Here is a 15,832-nt window from a genome sequence, read left to right on the forward strand (position 1 = left end):
GGTTGTGATTGGTCAATTGAGGTTAGGTCAGTTGCCTTTTAGTATTTATAGAGATTGAGATAGGTGTGGATCGACTATTATAATGGATTTATGTTATTTTAATTATAGAGCTCTCTAATCTAATATCTAATAGGAGGAAAAACTCCTAATAATCTGCCTAAAGGCGCGATAACATATTAGTAGAAATCTGTCCCATGTTTCCCGAACCTGAGTTTTCTAAATCTAAATTGTCACAGAAAAACTTACTTAATATTAAGCATCAATATGTGGTAGGGTGATGGATTAGTTAATTTTAGTTGATTGATTGATGGATTATAATAGGGAAGTGATAAACGTACCACCGTTTTTGATTCATCTGCCACAATGTACAAGTTTTATAACTGATTGTATAAGTCAGTAATGCATACTAATGGTAAATATATTAAATTTTGTGGTACAAATATCAACTCCCTTACACATAGTTTTTGACTTTTTAAGTCAATGTTTGGTTAGTCATTATTAGGGTACTAGGAGTGGTTGGAAAGATTTTATCAACCCTCTTAAATCTAATCAATAATATCCATCCACCTCACTTTACCTTTTCAACCCTCTCACTCAACCCTTTCAACATTTTTTAGTGGCATTCCATAAAATGTTCAACCCTCCCAACTTTTTTTTTCTTTTTTAAATATATCAAATATATAACATTTTATTATTAAAACACAACATATTAATAATAAAAACACAATACTACATTTAAACAACTAAAAAAAAAACACTTCAACATACTAAAACATACTAAATTAAACTTTCAATCGGTGTTGGTTGAAAAGCCGGGTTATCGAGGTATGCCAAATCTAGACCCGATACATGCTCTGTAAGATCATACCGGAGACGATGATAGACGTTTTCGTCATGCAACTCCAGTAAAACACTAGGATCATACACTATCGGTGTCGGTTGGTCCATTATATGAACCGGTGAAATTGCCCTCCCGTCATCCTTAATGATCATGTTGTGCAATATACAACACGCTTCGACGACTTTGCCAATCTTGTCTAAATCGTAAAAACGAATCGGACCCTCCAAAATCTTCCATTTTCCCTTAAGAACACCAAAAACACTTTCAATATCTTTTGTTGCCGCTTTTTGTACTCTCTTGAACTTCTTTTCTTTTGGATCGACAGGGTGTAGATAAGCTTTAACAAACGTAGACCACCTAGGATAAATCCCATCAGTTAGCAAATAGTCACGTTTGTAATAGCGACCGCGAACAATGAATGATGAGTTTGGAGTCGTCCCATTTCGAACCGTGTCATACAAAGGCGACTAATTACACATTAATATTGTTATTTGACTCGGGAGGACCAAAAAACGAATGCCATATCCATTAATCTTGTGAAGCGACAGCCTCAATCATGATCGTATGGACTTTATGATCCCCACGTGTGTATTGCCCTTTCAAACTCCTTGGACAATACCTCCATTCGACATGCGTACAATCAAGACTACCAAGCATCCCGGGAAGATGATGTCGCGCTTCATGCGCCTGTTGGATCATAGCTATGTCATGGGACGTCGGCCTACGTAAAAACTCGCGCCCATATATATTAATGACCGCATCACAAAAGTTGATAAGACATTCGCGTGACGTGCGATCGGCCATACGTAAATACTCATCGAAGTTATCCGATGGTTCACCGGTCGAGAGTTGCTTGATTGCCGACGTGCATTTCTATATCGGCGAGAAACCTTGTCTATTCCTTGCGTCCGTATGTTGTTGAAAATACGGGTATTGAGCTTCAATGTCACCAACAATCTTTAAAAACAACCGTTTACTCATGCGATAACGATGACGAAAGAAGCGTTCGCCGAATTTTGGCGGTTCCGCGAAATAATCACGCATTAACTTTTCATGGGCTTTTTCTCGATGTCGCTCGATGTATGCGCGGGTGTCATTAGAGGAACCCGAGCCTTCTAGCTCTTCCACCGCCGCTAACGCGTCTTTAAAATATAAAAACGAACTACCCGTTGATAAGTCGGGTAGCATAGGCGGGAGGATGATTTCGTTGGATGAAGATGAAGTAGACATTTTTATTATGTGAAAGTGTATGTGTTTTTGTTGAATATATTGTTGTTGTGTTTGAAATGGAAGAAGAATTGGTTAAATAAAGCTAAAAGGGGGAAAAAAAAATTTGTTTAATCAAAGCTTCAAACGGCTATATTGTTTGACCAAATACCCCACCCCAACGTTCCAATTTGCACGCTCCTTCCCATTTTCAATTTTATGAAGCCCGGTTTGTGAAACCTTCTTCCAGCCCTCCAGCCCAGCCCGCTAACACATGGATTGGTGAAACCGGCGGTTTGGGCCCAAGCTGCTTCAACCCGTTCTCTCACTCCGTATGCCCTTAGGATCAACATTGTGGGTAGATGTACGTCATTTGCAATTCCCTCATTGATTTGAACTTAAATTATTGATGAATTTGGCAATCGTTTACGAAAATAATGAATACGAAATTGAATGCTAATTGTGACTATGATTTGTCAAACCCATGTTTTATTACCAATAGGAAGTGATATACTGATATTACTAAAAATGGAACCATCAAGTGTGTACTGTGTACACATTTCATTAAACTTAATTACGATAATGCCACACAATTTCATTAAACTTAATTATGTAAATGCACTCGCTTCGTGATTAAGTTAACCAACATGAGTGACTCGTGAACTCCAATATGCGCGCATACATGTCATAATGATTGTAATCCAACCTTCATTTAAAAAAACAAAAAAGTCATTGAATCTAAAAAAAAGTCATGTACCTTTAAAATATCTAGCGTGTTGAAATGATATCTGTAATCTTTCAGAAAACAAATACCCGTTAGATGCTCTTGTATTAAGAACTTTGTGATCAACACAAAGGTTATAGATTACATGTTAATCATGAATTTACTTGGTCACATTTTCGGCTTTTCTTCTTCATCATCTTGGTCATGGACTTTATTATCTTTTATACAAAGGGAAATTTCTGATGCAATAATAGCAACTATCATCACAATCACCATAAATATATATAATCCGATAAAACTTTCAATATCAAGACTTTGTGGAAGAGCACGATTGGGTTGTGATTTATCAAGAGTGGATAATCCAAGATAAATTTTCTTCAAATCCAGCATAATTTTACTTTCAATGACATTAATAACAGCCTCAGAAAACTTCTGTAACAGAGGTGATCCACGGGCGAATGCCTAAGATCAATAGTTGACACAAAAAGTTAGCTAGGGCCTTAATTTAATTGTGAGAATTTATTAAGAGTGGAATTATCGATTTAACCATATAGAATTTTTGTTTACCCTAAACCCAGTACTAGATTTTAGACCCGTGTCCAACATTGGACACGAGGCTTACAATATTATCAATATTTAAGTCATAAAAGTTTATAATTTAGAAAATATACGGTTCTAACTGTTATACTTTATGAGTTGTAGTACATTAATCACAGGCTCGTCACTGTCATTATTAGCTAAGACATATTAATGAAATTATTTGTTGAAGTCAATTCACAAGGCACATGGAATTGTTTATTTTTAATCACTTGTCCCTTGATAATTTGATAACAATTAAAATTGCTTTTATATTCTGTGATAACAATAAAAAACACTTCAATAGAAAATAATAGTACAATTACTCTTAAAATATGAAAATATTTACATTAAATTTTATTTATTTTTATTCATTAATTATATACTTACATGATAAAACATATTATTAGATATATATTGTTTATTATTATTCTATTGGATATATAGCGGTCATTATTCTATTGGATAAATATTAGCTATTATTTTATTGGATATATATTAGTTATGATTATTTATTTATTATATTAAAATTATTGGGTAAAAAGTGTAAATTGGTGATGAAAAACCAAAAAGCGTAAATTAAAGTCAAAATTAAAAATAATATTCAAAATTTAAGAAATTTAGAGTTGTGATTGGTCGGATATATATCAGTCATTATTCTATTGGATAAATATTAGCTATTATTTTATCGGATATATATTAGTTATGATTATTTATTTATTATATTAAAATTATTGGGTAAAAAGTATAAATTGGTGATGGAAAACAAAAAAATGTAAATTAAAGTCAAAATTGAAAATAAAAGTCAACTTTAAAAATTGAGAGATATGATTGGTCGATAAGTTAACTGTGTTTTAGTATAATAAAATCCATAGAATTTATACTGTGTTTGTTTTAAATCTCATTTGAGTTGATGGAAAAAAAAACTTAAAATATCTTAATTTACGTAAGGGTTGCTATCGTATATACAAAGATATACAAAGTTAACACAGACACATCTAGACTATCATTACATCACTAACTTTTATGCACAAGTGGCATTAAAACTCTTTTTATACGTTAAAATGAAACTTGAGTCCGTTCAGTAACAAAAGAAATTCTATAATGGCTAAATCCATGGTTTTGAAAATTAGACCGAACTGCTATTCGACAGAACCGTGGATCGGAAACGGTTTGTTTTGATTAAATGAAAAATAATCTAAATTAAGGAGAAGCCAAGGTTCAAGTTAAATCCGGACAATTTCGAAAAGTCAAAAGTCGCATTTCTCAAAATGAATATACTCGTATGATTTACTATTATTATATTATTGTTCAAGCCCAGCATATATATGTGACTTTTGTCTAAGCCTGGAATTCTCAATTTCAGTTTTTGCTTTTTGGCATAGTCTAGATTTGATACTCCGGGTATACTATGTTTACGACATAATCTCTTGACTAATACTATATATACGCGAGCTAAAAACACTTTGGATGTATATATGGTACATCCATAAAACTTCCATATGTTGAAATTGAAACTGATTAACATCAGTCCTCAAAGCACAAATGAATGAACAAGATATAAAGAAGAAATACGCGATGCTTATCGTGAGAAAGAGAGAAGAGAAGGGACTTACAAATGCGATTCCAGATTCCTGATTTATGGGTCCATGTTTCATGTAGTCAGATCCATACTTGGAAAGGAAAAGATCAATATACGGGAGCACATCAAATACAGCATCGACACTACCATTGGATAGTGCATTTTGGAATTCTTCATAGCTGTTGAGTGTTCGTAGATTGCATCTAGAACAATGGTATTCCTCGATGATAAATTCTTTAATAAAGGATCCCTTTTGATATCCTACGTTTTGAAAGCTTGGAGGCAATTTGGGATGCAGTTGATCTAGTGTCAACCATGCGGATAGAGTAGCTGTAAAAATTTGGACTACTATGAATATCATACAAAGCCACATAACTAGAACCACTTTAGAGCATTTGTTAAGTATCTTTCCTGCAAAATGGATTCAAAAAATAACTTTCTTAGATACCATTTGCAATTTCTAGTATATAAAAAGGGGAACATTGGAAAGATGCATGAACTATTAATGTATTAGCTTGATATGATCAATACCTTCATGGAAGAAAAACGTCGATATAGGAAACCACATGATCATGATGAGTTGCCTATAGAACGGGCGAGCAAATTTAGGGTTCCCAGCCCGGTGTTCTAAAATGGCAAGTGTGATTCCAATCAAGATACATGCACAAATTAGTGATCTCCATAGTCTTTTGGTAAATAGTCTTAAGAAGGTCCACAAGGTTTGGTTCCATTCATGTGTTGCACGCACAAGCATATAAACTTCAGCGCTTAGATAAGGAGCGGTAAATGATACATATTGAGCTCTATTTCCCCGTATAGTGACATCACCTGCCACGGCCTCGCATTTCTACAAGATACAAAATGAACCATGACTTATTTGAGCTTACAAAGTTTAAGTTAGCAATTCTACAAATATGTTGGACTATAAAAATGAATTTGGTTGACTAAAATCAAAGAATTGTACCCGGTCTTCAATCTGCTTTAAAAGTTGATCATAGGTACCATTCATCTGCCCCATCTCATTGATGAAGGGTTTAAAAATCGGTTGAATGTTGAAGGGTAATTTCTGTAACGCATGACAAAATACCGCTATGGAGAATCCTCCTTCGACTTCATTTTGCTTGTTGACTTTAACAAACTCAGTGAATCCTGTCTTTTTTGGAACCCACACAACTAATGTTTTGCATGGACTTTTCCCTTTCTTTGTAATTTTGTTCCAGTTTGGTCCTATAATGTCTTCATTCAACATGCAATTGTGTATCAAAACCGCCTAAAATCAGTACTGATCGAATACAAAAATAAAGCAAATAAAGGAAACATGGTAAAGGATTGATTCTCGCATTATCAAGGTTAGTAAGTCACAGCTATAAATATATGTATGTATATATATATGTAAGTTACTAAAACAGTTATTGACACTACTCAAAAAGTCTGCTGAAATGTAACACATATATACCTGCACACACATCTCTATGTCCGTTAACATTAACTACTCGCTCCTGGACAGAGCGTCTTCCATGGCTGAATTTATGGCGGGCGGAGGCTTTCATCGACACACAAAGCAAGACTAAAAAGAGCAACAGAAAATTGAAACGACTTTGGTGCTGCATATTTTTGGGTATCAGCAAACAGTAATGTCAGTATAGAGACTTAATTCAGCGGTATATATATAGTGGGAAATAGGTTGATTGGGTACAAGTGATTATATGGTTAGTTAGAGTCATATTGGAGATAAATATACTTATTAATATTCGACATTATTATTGCTTTGTTAATGTTTGCTTTGCTACCTTGTAAGTTAATAACTAATTTAGTCAAGGGAGACATCGACCGTTTCAAGTGAGATATTTCCTAGAAATCTCCTAAAGGTTAGCATACACATTAGACTAAAGGGAGTGGGGCGAACCCACCCCTTAGTCACCCAATATATCACCTCTCACACTATCCTATTGAGACGCATCCAAAAAAATGAATTCGCCGGACGGATGTATATCGCCCAAGTCTCTCTATCAACTCCCTCTCTCTCTCTCTCTCTCTCTCACTTTATCAACCTCAACCAATCACCTAATACCATTCACTACAAGAAATCCGGTTTTTTGCGACGACCAGCTTTTCGTCGCAAAAACCCTGCTAAACGACAAAAAAAGTTTACTTTTTGACTTTCGTAGTCAAACTAATAGATTTTTCTTAAAAAGAATATTTTTTTATTTTTCTTAAAAAAATAATCATATTGCGACGAAATAATTGTTTTAGTGATTCCAATTATTACGACGAAATAGTTATATTTTAGATTTTTCTTAAAAAATGTTTATTGCGACGAAAATATTTTGTCGCAATTTATTTTTCTAGACAATTTTGTACTTGTATTTTTCCCGCCGGGCCAAAAAAATTTTCCACCATGTTTTTTGCGACGAAATTGTTTATTGCGACGAAATAAAATTTTCCCCCATTGCAATTTAAATTTTTTAAACAATTTTTAATTTTTATTTTTCCTGCCAGCAATAAAATTTTCCCATCATCTTTTTTGCGACGAAATAAAGTTTCCCCTGTCACAGTTTAATTTTTTTAAACAAGTTTTTATTTTTATTTTTCCCGACAGCAATAAAATTTTCCCTCCATCCTTTTTGCGACAATATTTATTATTTTAGATTTTTCAAACTTCCCTCCTTGAATTTGACATTCCCTCCACATATTTTACCGTTATTTAAAATTATATATAATAATTAAAGTACTAATACTTATCTAATTAATTAATTATAACAAATAATTATTATAATTTAAATAATTAATAATTTATTATAAAAAATAATCTAATATTTATGTAAGACCCAACTCAAGAGATTGTACTAACTGAAGACACCTCTATGTCAATAGTGAGAATTCTTTGCAATATAAACACTGAACTGGAGACGACCAGTTACAGTTAATGTATACCAAGTCCTTGGTTAGATTACTTAAATCACTACTACACAAATGTGTTTTTTAGAACTATCAAAATAGTTGTTTTTGAGTTATTTGAGAGTGATCTAAAAGCTAGTGTTCCAAAAAATAATTCATTTTTTAGAACAGTTATAAACTTTTATGGATCAGTTTTTTTCATGTTTTTTGGAACAATTATTCATGAATTTTAGATCGATTTATCTAAATCTTTTAGATCGGTTTGTTCATATTTATTGGATCATTTTTTATATCATTATCAGATAGTTTTTGGCAATGTTGAGGACCGGTTTCTTTTGTTTTATGGATCGACTATTAAAAGTTTTTGATCGGTTTAGAGATTGTGGATCATTTTTAAAAATCTCCGTATCGATTTTATATTTCAATTTTTTCTCTTTGCACCACGTATAACACACCAAAACACTACCAAATCAATGCACCGAACCCAAATTGACATTATATATATACAGTCAACATGGTTTACACTTTACACTACAAGTTAAATCTATACATTATGCACCCATCTACACATTATAACTAAATACATCGTTAAATAAAAAAACCCCTCTTATTGATTGTCTTGACGGGTCCAACGAGAGAACGATAAATTGATAAACTTTAATGCCAAAATTGGGTATGAAATCTTTGAGTTCCTTGGCCATTGGAGAGCTTTTATTATTCCAATCTGTAAGCAAATGAAAAATAAAATGATAGGTTTAATGACTTCACAAAAAATATAGATACGTATCAATAAACAAAAACAATTCAGTTCATAAAAACCAAGCGTTGATCAGATTTCATATTTATCGAAATTGAAAAATAAATTCTAAAAAAAATGTCGAAAGAAGCTGATGGGGAATAATAAGTAACTTACAAAGGGACAAAGCTGAAGAGGTCTTGTAAAGATTGCTACTAGAAGAATCATGCACAAAAAACTCTATTTAATAAGTTATTTATGCCTGTTATCTAAAAAGAGCAATAAAAATTAAAACTGATAAACTGCTAAAAGATGTGAATACAATTTCAACAGCAAAAAATTATCCAAGTTTATCATTACTATCAAACTTACTACCCAAAAGACACATTCTAACTATATACAATCTGTCCCAAGATTATCATTAAATTTTAACAATTAAAATTCATATGAAAGATAGAAAATTTCATAAGATATTAAAATGTGTTTCATACCGCATGTAACGTCTGCACATAATGCATTAATGCACATCGACGATGTCGTTATGCTGCCTTTTGAAGTTCCTACACCATAAAAAAGCTTATGAAAAACAAAATTGAGATATAGACCAAGCATTAGTCCTGATATTGGGCATTGAGCAACAAGGATGGCATATAAGATTCTGCTTTCCTTTACTAAAATATAATGGTGGATGTCTCTGCAAACCATTGAATTAATGGGGTTAGTAACAAAACACTAACAACACACCTAGAATCGTTTTCATAATAACTTGAAACATGTACTGTAATATAAAACATCATTTATATCAAATATTTTAAAATAAAAACCTAACTACTAATCCGAAAGATACTAACTTTAATATGAATGACAAGAAATTAAGCAAATCCAACACCAACCCATTACATTAAACAAAAAACCAGAAATTTTTTCACAAAAACTTCTCAAATATTTACCTGGGATTTTTGTAATTGAGAGGATATTACAATCAAATAATCAAACATGCTTTCAAAACTTAAAAATTAGATCCACCTGCACAAATATTTATATAATACAAAAATTAGTATAGATTTTGGGTGGTGGTATAGATCCGGGCATCCGGCGGAATATAACCGGATAAAAAACCACCAAAAATTATAAAACTAACAGATAACAAAACGATTAAAACAAAAGCAATAGATGGTGTCAGTTTAATACGTTAATCATGACATAAATGAAACGACGGTGGAGAATTGTTGTGGATGGTATTATATTTCAAATTGAGTGAACAAAAGACCAATGATGTGCAGCGGCTAAGAGCCTAAAACCAGTTGAAAAGTGAAAACAAAAGTAATTTTGAAAAGGTTTTATTTGAAAATTTCAAAATCAAACTTGGCGGTGGATTGTAAAGATAAAAGCGGGAGATGAAAAACACCAAAGTTAAGGGGGATTAGCAAAATAAAAGTTTAAAATTTTGTAAAAAAAACTTCATACTTGAAACGACTCAACTCAATTTTAAAAAAATACGATTTTTTTTTTCTAATAATTTTTTTACTGGCCGTAAATTTATGGTTGATGGCCGTAAATTTACGGCTTAATTACAACTGACAGTAAAAACCTAACCGGAAAATTATGGCTTAAATTATAACTAGCTGTAAAAATGGGCCGTAATTCGCTCCTATATTTTTTTTTCTTCTCTGTTTGAAAACAACTCAAAATTACAAGGGCCGTAAATTTACGGTCCCACCTAAATCAGTAGACACCTAAACTATACGTGATGTGAAATCGAGCTCGTAAATTAGATGTGAAAGTGTTAAGCTTAACCCATGCTTGCCCTTGCCCGGCGGGTGCGTAGATGTGGTTGCTTGGGTGGCTCCTTGCAACATGGTCAAATATGTGAAGAGTAATACGGGAGGTCTAACCTGCCCCTTTTGTCTTGAGCATATGGATTACTCTAGGATTGGCTTGTCATTCCTTAACGACATTGTGGTACAACCGTAAGGTTTGTCCATCTAGTCGGGTGTGACTTATGTCACACTTATAAAGATGTTAAGATGTTATAGGTGATGATGCAAAAGATGATTAGGCACATTAGGATGAATTATCCTATATGAAAGATGTTTAATGCTATGTGAGATGAATTGTGCCTTAATGATGAAATATTACTTTTTATAAAGTTTTAATTGGACAAATGCTTTATAAATCATGTGTCATCTAACTAAGCTAATTCGTTAACTAACACTTGTTTTCTTGAAATGTGTTGTTCCTTCAGGTTTAGCAAGTTTATGATGGATGATGAATACAGAGCGAGGCATGGGTAGATTGCTTGATGATGACCATAGTTTACCCATAGAGGCTGCTCGTTTTAGACTTTTGATTTATGTTAAGGATTTTATGATCTGTTAAGACTTGTGATCGGTTTTTTTATGTTGAGCAACCAATGGATTTCTATTTAGACTTATTTCAATGATATAGCAAGTAACACCATTTGATGAATAAACCAAACTAAATTTATTGGTTTGGACTTTTAGATGTTTGTTCCGGTTTCTTTGACACCGTTAGGTGAAAATTTTTGGAAATCTTTGTTTTTAAATCATGGGTGTTACAATATATATCAGATTTGTAAATGTTTTTCAGATTTATTAATTATCGAATATTTTAAATTTATTGGAGGAGCAAAAATGTGTGGATTTCATATATATTTCATTGTTGTACAATCCATCACATATGTAATATGTTCTTAAGTTATTATTCATGTGTTTAGGGTATTATGAACGTTTGATTTGATGTAAAGTATTTGATTGTTTGATTGAAAGATATGTTAGATCTTTGTGGAATTGTTCATGATTGAAATAAATAAATATATTTTTTTAATAAAGATTCTTATTTTTTGATATTTTCATTATTCTGGTATTATGATTTAACTTTTTCATTTTTCCTCCATTGTATTTGTTTTCCCTCTAATTTTTTAGATTAAAATACAAACAAAAATTTTGCAAAAAAAAGAAAAAATAATATAATATTCAGTTCTGGACTTAGTTTTTGTGACAAAAATCGTCGCAAAAAAGAATATGCGAAGAAAAATTTTCGTCGCCGCGACGAAAATGGTAGATTTCGTTGCAAAAAATCGAAATTCTTGTAGTGATTTATCAGAAGTCCCCTTACCGAACCAATCACCCTCAACAAGTTTAATTACGTACATATGTTTCAAATTGTTACAATAACCAAGGATCTACTAATATATATATATATAACAATATCCTAAATTAATTCTTAAACAAATAGGAACCCTTGGATGAATTTCAACTTTGATTTAAAATCATTAGATCAAATTTAATTATTTCATCTTTATAAAATGACAATATTAATACTTTTACCTTATATAATTAGACAAAAACCCCCCTTAAAATCATTACCATAAACCGTAACTATAAATATATAAATAAAAAATAAAACTATATGTAAAGGTGTACGCAACTTTCTTTCCTTCCTTTGTATCATATGTAGTTATGTACGTAAAAAATAAATTATAATAAATGTTGTTCCTCATAAAAAACATCGATCAACTTCCACCTATATAGATCAAATACACAAGTTTACAACAATATAAGAATTAGTATATGGAACAAAAAAAATACTTATACGTAAAAAAAATAAATAAATAAATAAAAAGGAATTAAGATATTCAATGTAAATATCGCATGCTAAATATCATCAAGGTTGAATGGTGTAGCAGGGTTTTTTTTACACAAACTCTTCCACGAAAGCAATATCATAACTTTGATTATACAATTAACTGAGTTCCTATTGATGTTTTGCAAAAAAATACTTTTATTTTCGTTAGTCATGCTGGTTGTTAAAAACAATAAAAGTAGCCGCTGGTTCTTGGGGTTATGAATGGTTTCATGTAATGTGATTTTACTTTTAAGGTTCAATTTATATAAAAAAAATTAATACTTTAATATTAACAAAATTAATGAATAATATATTCTAAAGTTATAGATAAATAAGGTAAGTATGTTGTTATTAATATTAGTAATAATTAATGGTTGAAATAAATAAATATAAATATTTCAAATATATGATAAGCTTCAAAAATACGTAGTGTGTATATCTAAAACAATGGAGTAATTTGAAACATATGATAAGCATTATAAATTACGTATTCTTTATTTTATTCTTATTAAAAAAATATTATTTAAAAATTAGTTGTTTTAATATATAATAATTTATATGTCAGTCCACAATTTATATTTTAATTAAGAATTATGGCATCATCAAATCTTAATTTTATCAAATTAAGATTTGTCATTGGTTAATAAGCTATTAGGTCTGTATTTTAGTATATATAAAGATAAAGATAAAGATATTATATATTCAATAGATTAATAACTAATATATATCCTAATAATAATAATATCTATCTTATATTTTATCCAATATATTAAAATTAATAAGTTTAAAATATGCATGACTATTGTGATTACTTTACAAAAGAATTTGAAAAAAATATAACGTATTTACATACAAATATATTATCAATGTACTATGCATTTACCCAAACAAAGAAAAACCCTTTTTGGCAACCTTTTTTTTTTTTTATCTATTTTATTAAAATCAAAACAACTCAAAATTTTTACTCTATCAATAGAGAGGTTTATCTCAAAAGTAATGTTTACAACACGAGTGTTATACTTTCAAAGAAGAGGCTATATGTATTCTTTATTTATTAATATTTTATAGAAACAAAATTACAAATATACCCTTAGAAAAGTGTACATTGTACCAAAATTGGAGTAGGGACTCCATCCATATTTATATTTCATAAATTTTGCAGAGTTATTATAAAATAAAATCTAATGCGTTGCCTATGGTGGTATCTAAGTCTGCAATTCAAAGTATTTAAGATATATTATTTTTCTCTATTTCAATTGATAAAGATCACAATTTTATTTTTTTGGTGTAAGGGGTAAGGGAAGAGGAGGGGGGTCGAACTCAACAAATGAAATGTAATAGATCGACTAAAAGACAATTGTCAAACAAGTGAGTGGTTCAGGTTTTGGTGGTCTAGATGCTCTTAATTTAGCATTGATATGTACAAATGGATATGACATGTGATTCAAAATTTGGATGTTATTAAGGTTAAAATCATCCATGTGATTCATGTTTTTGAGTCTGCGTTCTTGTGTAAAACAAATGATAATAATATATGAGCAAGTATATCTTCCACATTCTTTGAGACACAATCGATTGCTAGCCCCCCTAAGATGTTATTAAAGAACAGTTGGGAGTGAAAATAATACAAGATTCTGGAATGATCATTGACTTGATGGTGGCAATCTTGCAACTCAGTTTAAAAGGTTGTATGTATTGGCACCATCTAAAGAATGTGTCATGTCTAATATTTTTTATGATATGACATGGAAATCTGAATGACACCAAGATAGTTGTGATGACATGAATAAGTAATAATTTTTAGCATGAATAATTTATTGAATCAGTAACACTTAATGAACAACAAAATAAGTGTTTGTGTAATTATCAATGTCAAAAGAGCAAATATTAATAAAATGAAATTGAATATTTTAATTTGTTAAAAAAAATTTTATTTTTAATATATATAAATATAAAAATATATTTGCTCCTCGTATGACGCGGGATATGTTTCAAATTGATACAATAACCAAGGATTTACAAATATAACAAAACGAGAAAAAAAATCATGACATAAAATATAAATAACGTCATTAATTAATCAATTGATTCCCATTTATAGGTATTCGTTTTAAGCATCAAAATAATTTGAACCGATATTGAAATAGATTGACTTGGTACGAGTGATTGTATAACATAAGCTTTAAGAGAATTAACATAATAACATGCTACATGTAATTAGTACGCAATAATGGTCAGTTAGAGTGATATTACAATAAAATATACATACTAATTATATCTACATTACCGTCGCTAATTGCAAGTTATCTTATTTTGGCAAAGAGAGGCATCGGCAGTTTCAAGTGAGATATTTCCTTTATATTTCCTTAATGTTGACATTTGAAATAGATTGATATAACTCAAAGTGGCAAAGAGAGGCATCGTCAAGGAACAATTGTCAGTATCTATAACGGCTCCATATACGGATATTCGTGGTAAATGCTTCCCGATTGCGATAGAATCCAACGAGTAATATTGTATAGCGTAAGAAGCCTAAACAAAGCATCTTTTATTTATTATGCTAAAGTATAGTTGATCCAACAACTTATCGACCAATCACAACTCTTGATTTCTTAAAATTAATTTTTGATTTAAATTTTGACTTTAATTTACATTTTTTCTATTTTTCATTACAAATTTACACTTTTACCCAAACAATTTAATATAATAAATAAATAATAATAGTTAAAATATATCCAATTGAATGTCGAAGCTCACGAAAAACTAATGCGTGACTATTTTGTTGAAGACCCAAAGTTTGACGAGGCTCTTTTCTGTCATCGTTTTCGGGGATGTAACTAACAACAAACTAGGTGTTTGTACAACTAATCCGGTAACCTAGAACGGGGAAATGAGGGTCAATGGTTGTTATTTGGCGGTTCCCTTCCAGTAAGGCAAAGCCTCTTGTACGCCGAGTATATGTGTGTGTGTGATTACGAGTCGATCCAGCCATTCTTCCCCCTATTTATAGGGGGTTCGTGACTTAGTCCCCAAGTAGGGTTTTTTGGTGTAGAGCATATCACTTTCGGGAATAAAGGATTTGATATTATCTTCTTTCCTAAAATATAAGATTCTTAATAAACATATATCATTTCCTTGTTTACCGAAAGTGAAGCTTATCTTTTGGGCGTACCATGCGTGCTAATGTCTGGGTGGGTAGTTTGCACCTATTCTACTAATATTCTGGAGGTGGCATGTAAACCACAAAAATGAACAAATCTCAAGGATGAATGTCACGATTCACTTTTTTTTTTCCCTAAAGAGTAAAAATAAAAAGAGTAAAATTCTAGCTTACAACACTTACATAACTAGATACAATCCGTAACTTAAACTATTAACACTACAAAATGGTTGAAAAAGATTTGTGTCAATTACAGTTTTTGTATCTTAGGTATCGTACTAGTACTAGGGTTCAAATTTACTTTTCACATTTGTGGTAGTAGAGTAAAACAAAAGGAATATATGAGGTATTTTTTAGAAATTTTAGGTTTCATGTTGAGCATTAATTAATTAATATGGTTTAAATATAGGAGTAACATATATAGTATATGTTTGCTATCGAAAAGCTATTAAAATAAAAAA

General features: G+C 31.0%; 2 protein-coding genes across 2 annotated transcripts; both read right to left on the reverse strand.

Moving 5' to 3' along the window:
* Positions 1-777: 777 nt before the first annotated feature.
* Positions 778-1,645, reverse strand: LOC122601074. The gene is made up of 2 exons (XM_043773848.1): positions 1,461-1,645; positions 778-1,198 (listed from the first exon to the last, which is right to left on the reverse strand). The coding sequence occupies exons 1-2, from the start codon at positions 1,643-1,645 to the stop codon at positions 778-780; spliced, it is 606 nt and encodes a 201-aa protein (XP_043629783.1).
* A 1,294-nt stretch (positions 1,646-2,939) lies between these two features.
* LOC122601075 (glutamate receptor 2.8-like) lies at positions 2,940-6,573 on the reverse strand. The gene is made up of 5 exons (XM_043773849.1): positions 6,386-6,573; positions 5,894-6,165; positions 5,461-5,776; positions 4,964-5,340; positions 2,940-3,233 (listed from the first exon to the last, which is right to left on the reverse strand). The coding sequence occupies exons 1-5, from the start codon at positions 6,537-6,539 to the stop codon at positions 2,940-2,942; spliced, it is 1,413 nt and encodes a 470-aa protein (XP_043629784.1). The 5' UTR covers positions 6,540-6,573.
* Between the last annotated feature and the right edge of the window lie 9,259 nt (positions 6,574-15,832).

The sequence above is a fragment of the Erigeron canadensis genome, chromosome 5, assembly GCF_010389155.1.
Source record: "Erigeron canadensis isolate Cc75 chromosome 5, C_canadensis_v1, whole genome shotgun sequence".
NCBI lineage: Eukaryota > Viridiplantae > Streptophyta > Magnoliopsida > Asterales > Asteraceae > Erigeron > Erigeron canadensis.

What these genes read in the sequence shown, in the direction of transcription:
- LOC122601074 (XM_043773848.1), bottom strand. Translation starts at nt 1,645, where the DNA reads ATGGCCGATCGCACGTCACGCGAATGTCTTATCAACTTTTGTGATGCG. An exon ending in TGTACGCATGTCGAATGGAG is followed by an intron (nt 1,199 to 1,460) that starts GTATTGTCCAAG and finishes GATTTATCCTAG; the next exon opens with GTGGTCTACGTTTGTTAAAG.
- LOC122601075 (XM_043773849.1), bottom strand. Translation starts at nt 6,539, where the DNA reads ATGCAGCACCAAAGTCGTTTCAATTTTCTGTTGCTCTTTTTAGTCTTG. An exon ending in GACGTTTTTCTTCCATGAAG is followed by an intron (nt 5,341 to 5,460) that starts GTATTGATCATA and finishes TCCATTTTGCAG; the next exon opens with GAAAGATACTTAACAAATGC. An exon ending in AGGAATCTGGAATCGCATTT is followed by an intron (nt 3,234 to 4,963) that starts GTAAGTCCCTTC and finishes TATTGATCTTAG; the next exon opens with GCATTCGCCCGTGGATCACC.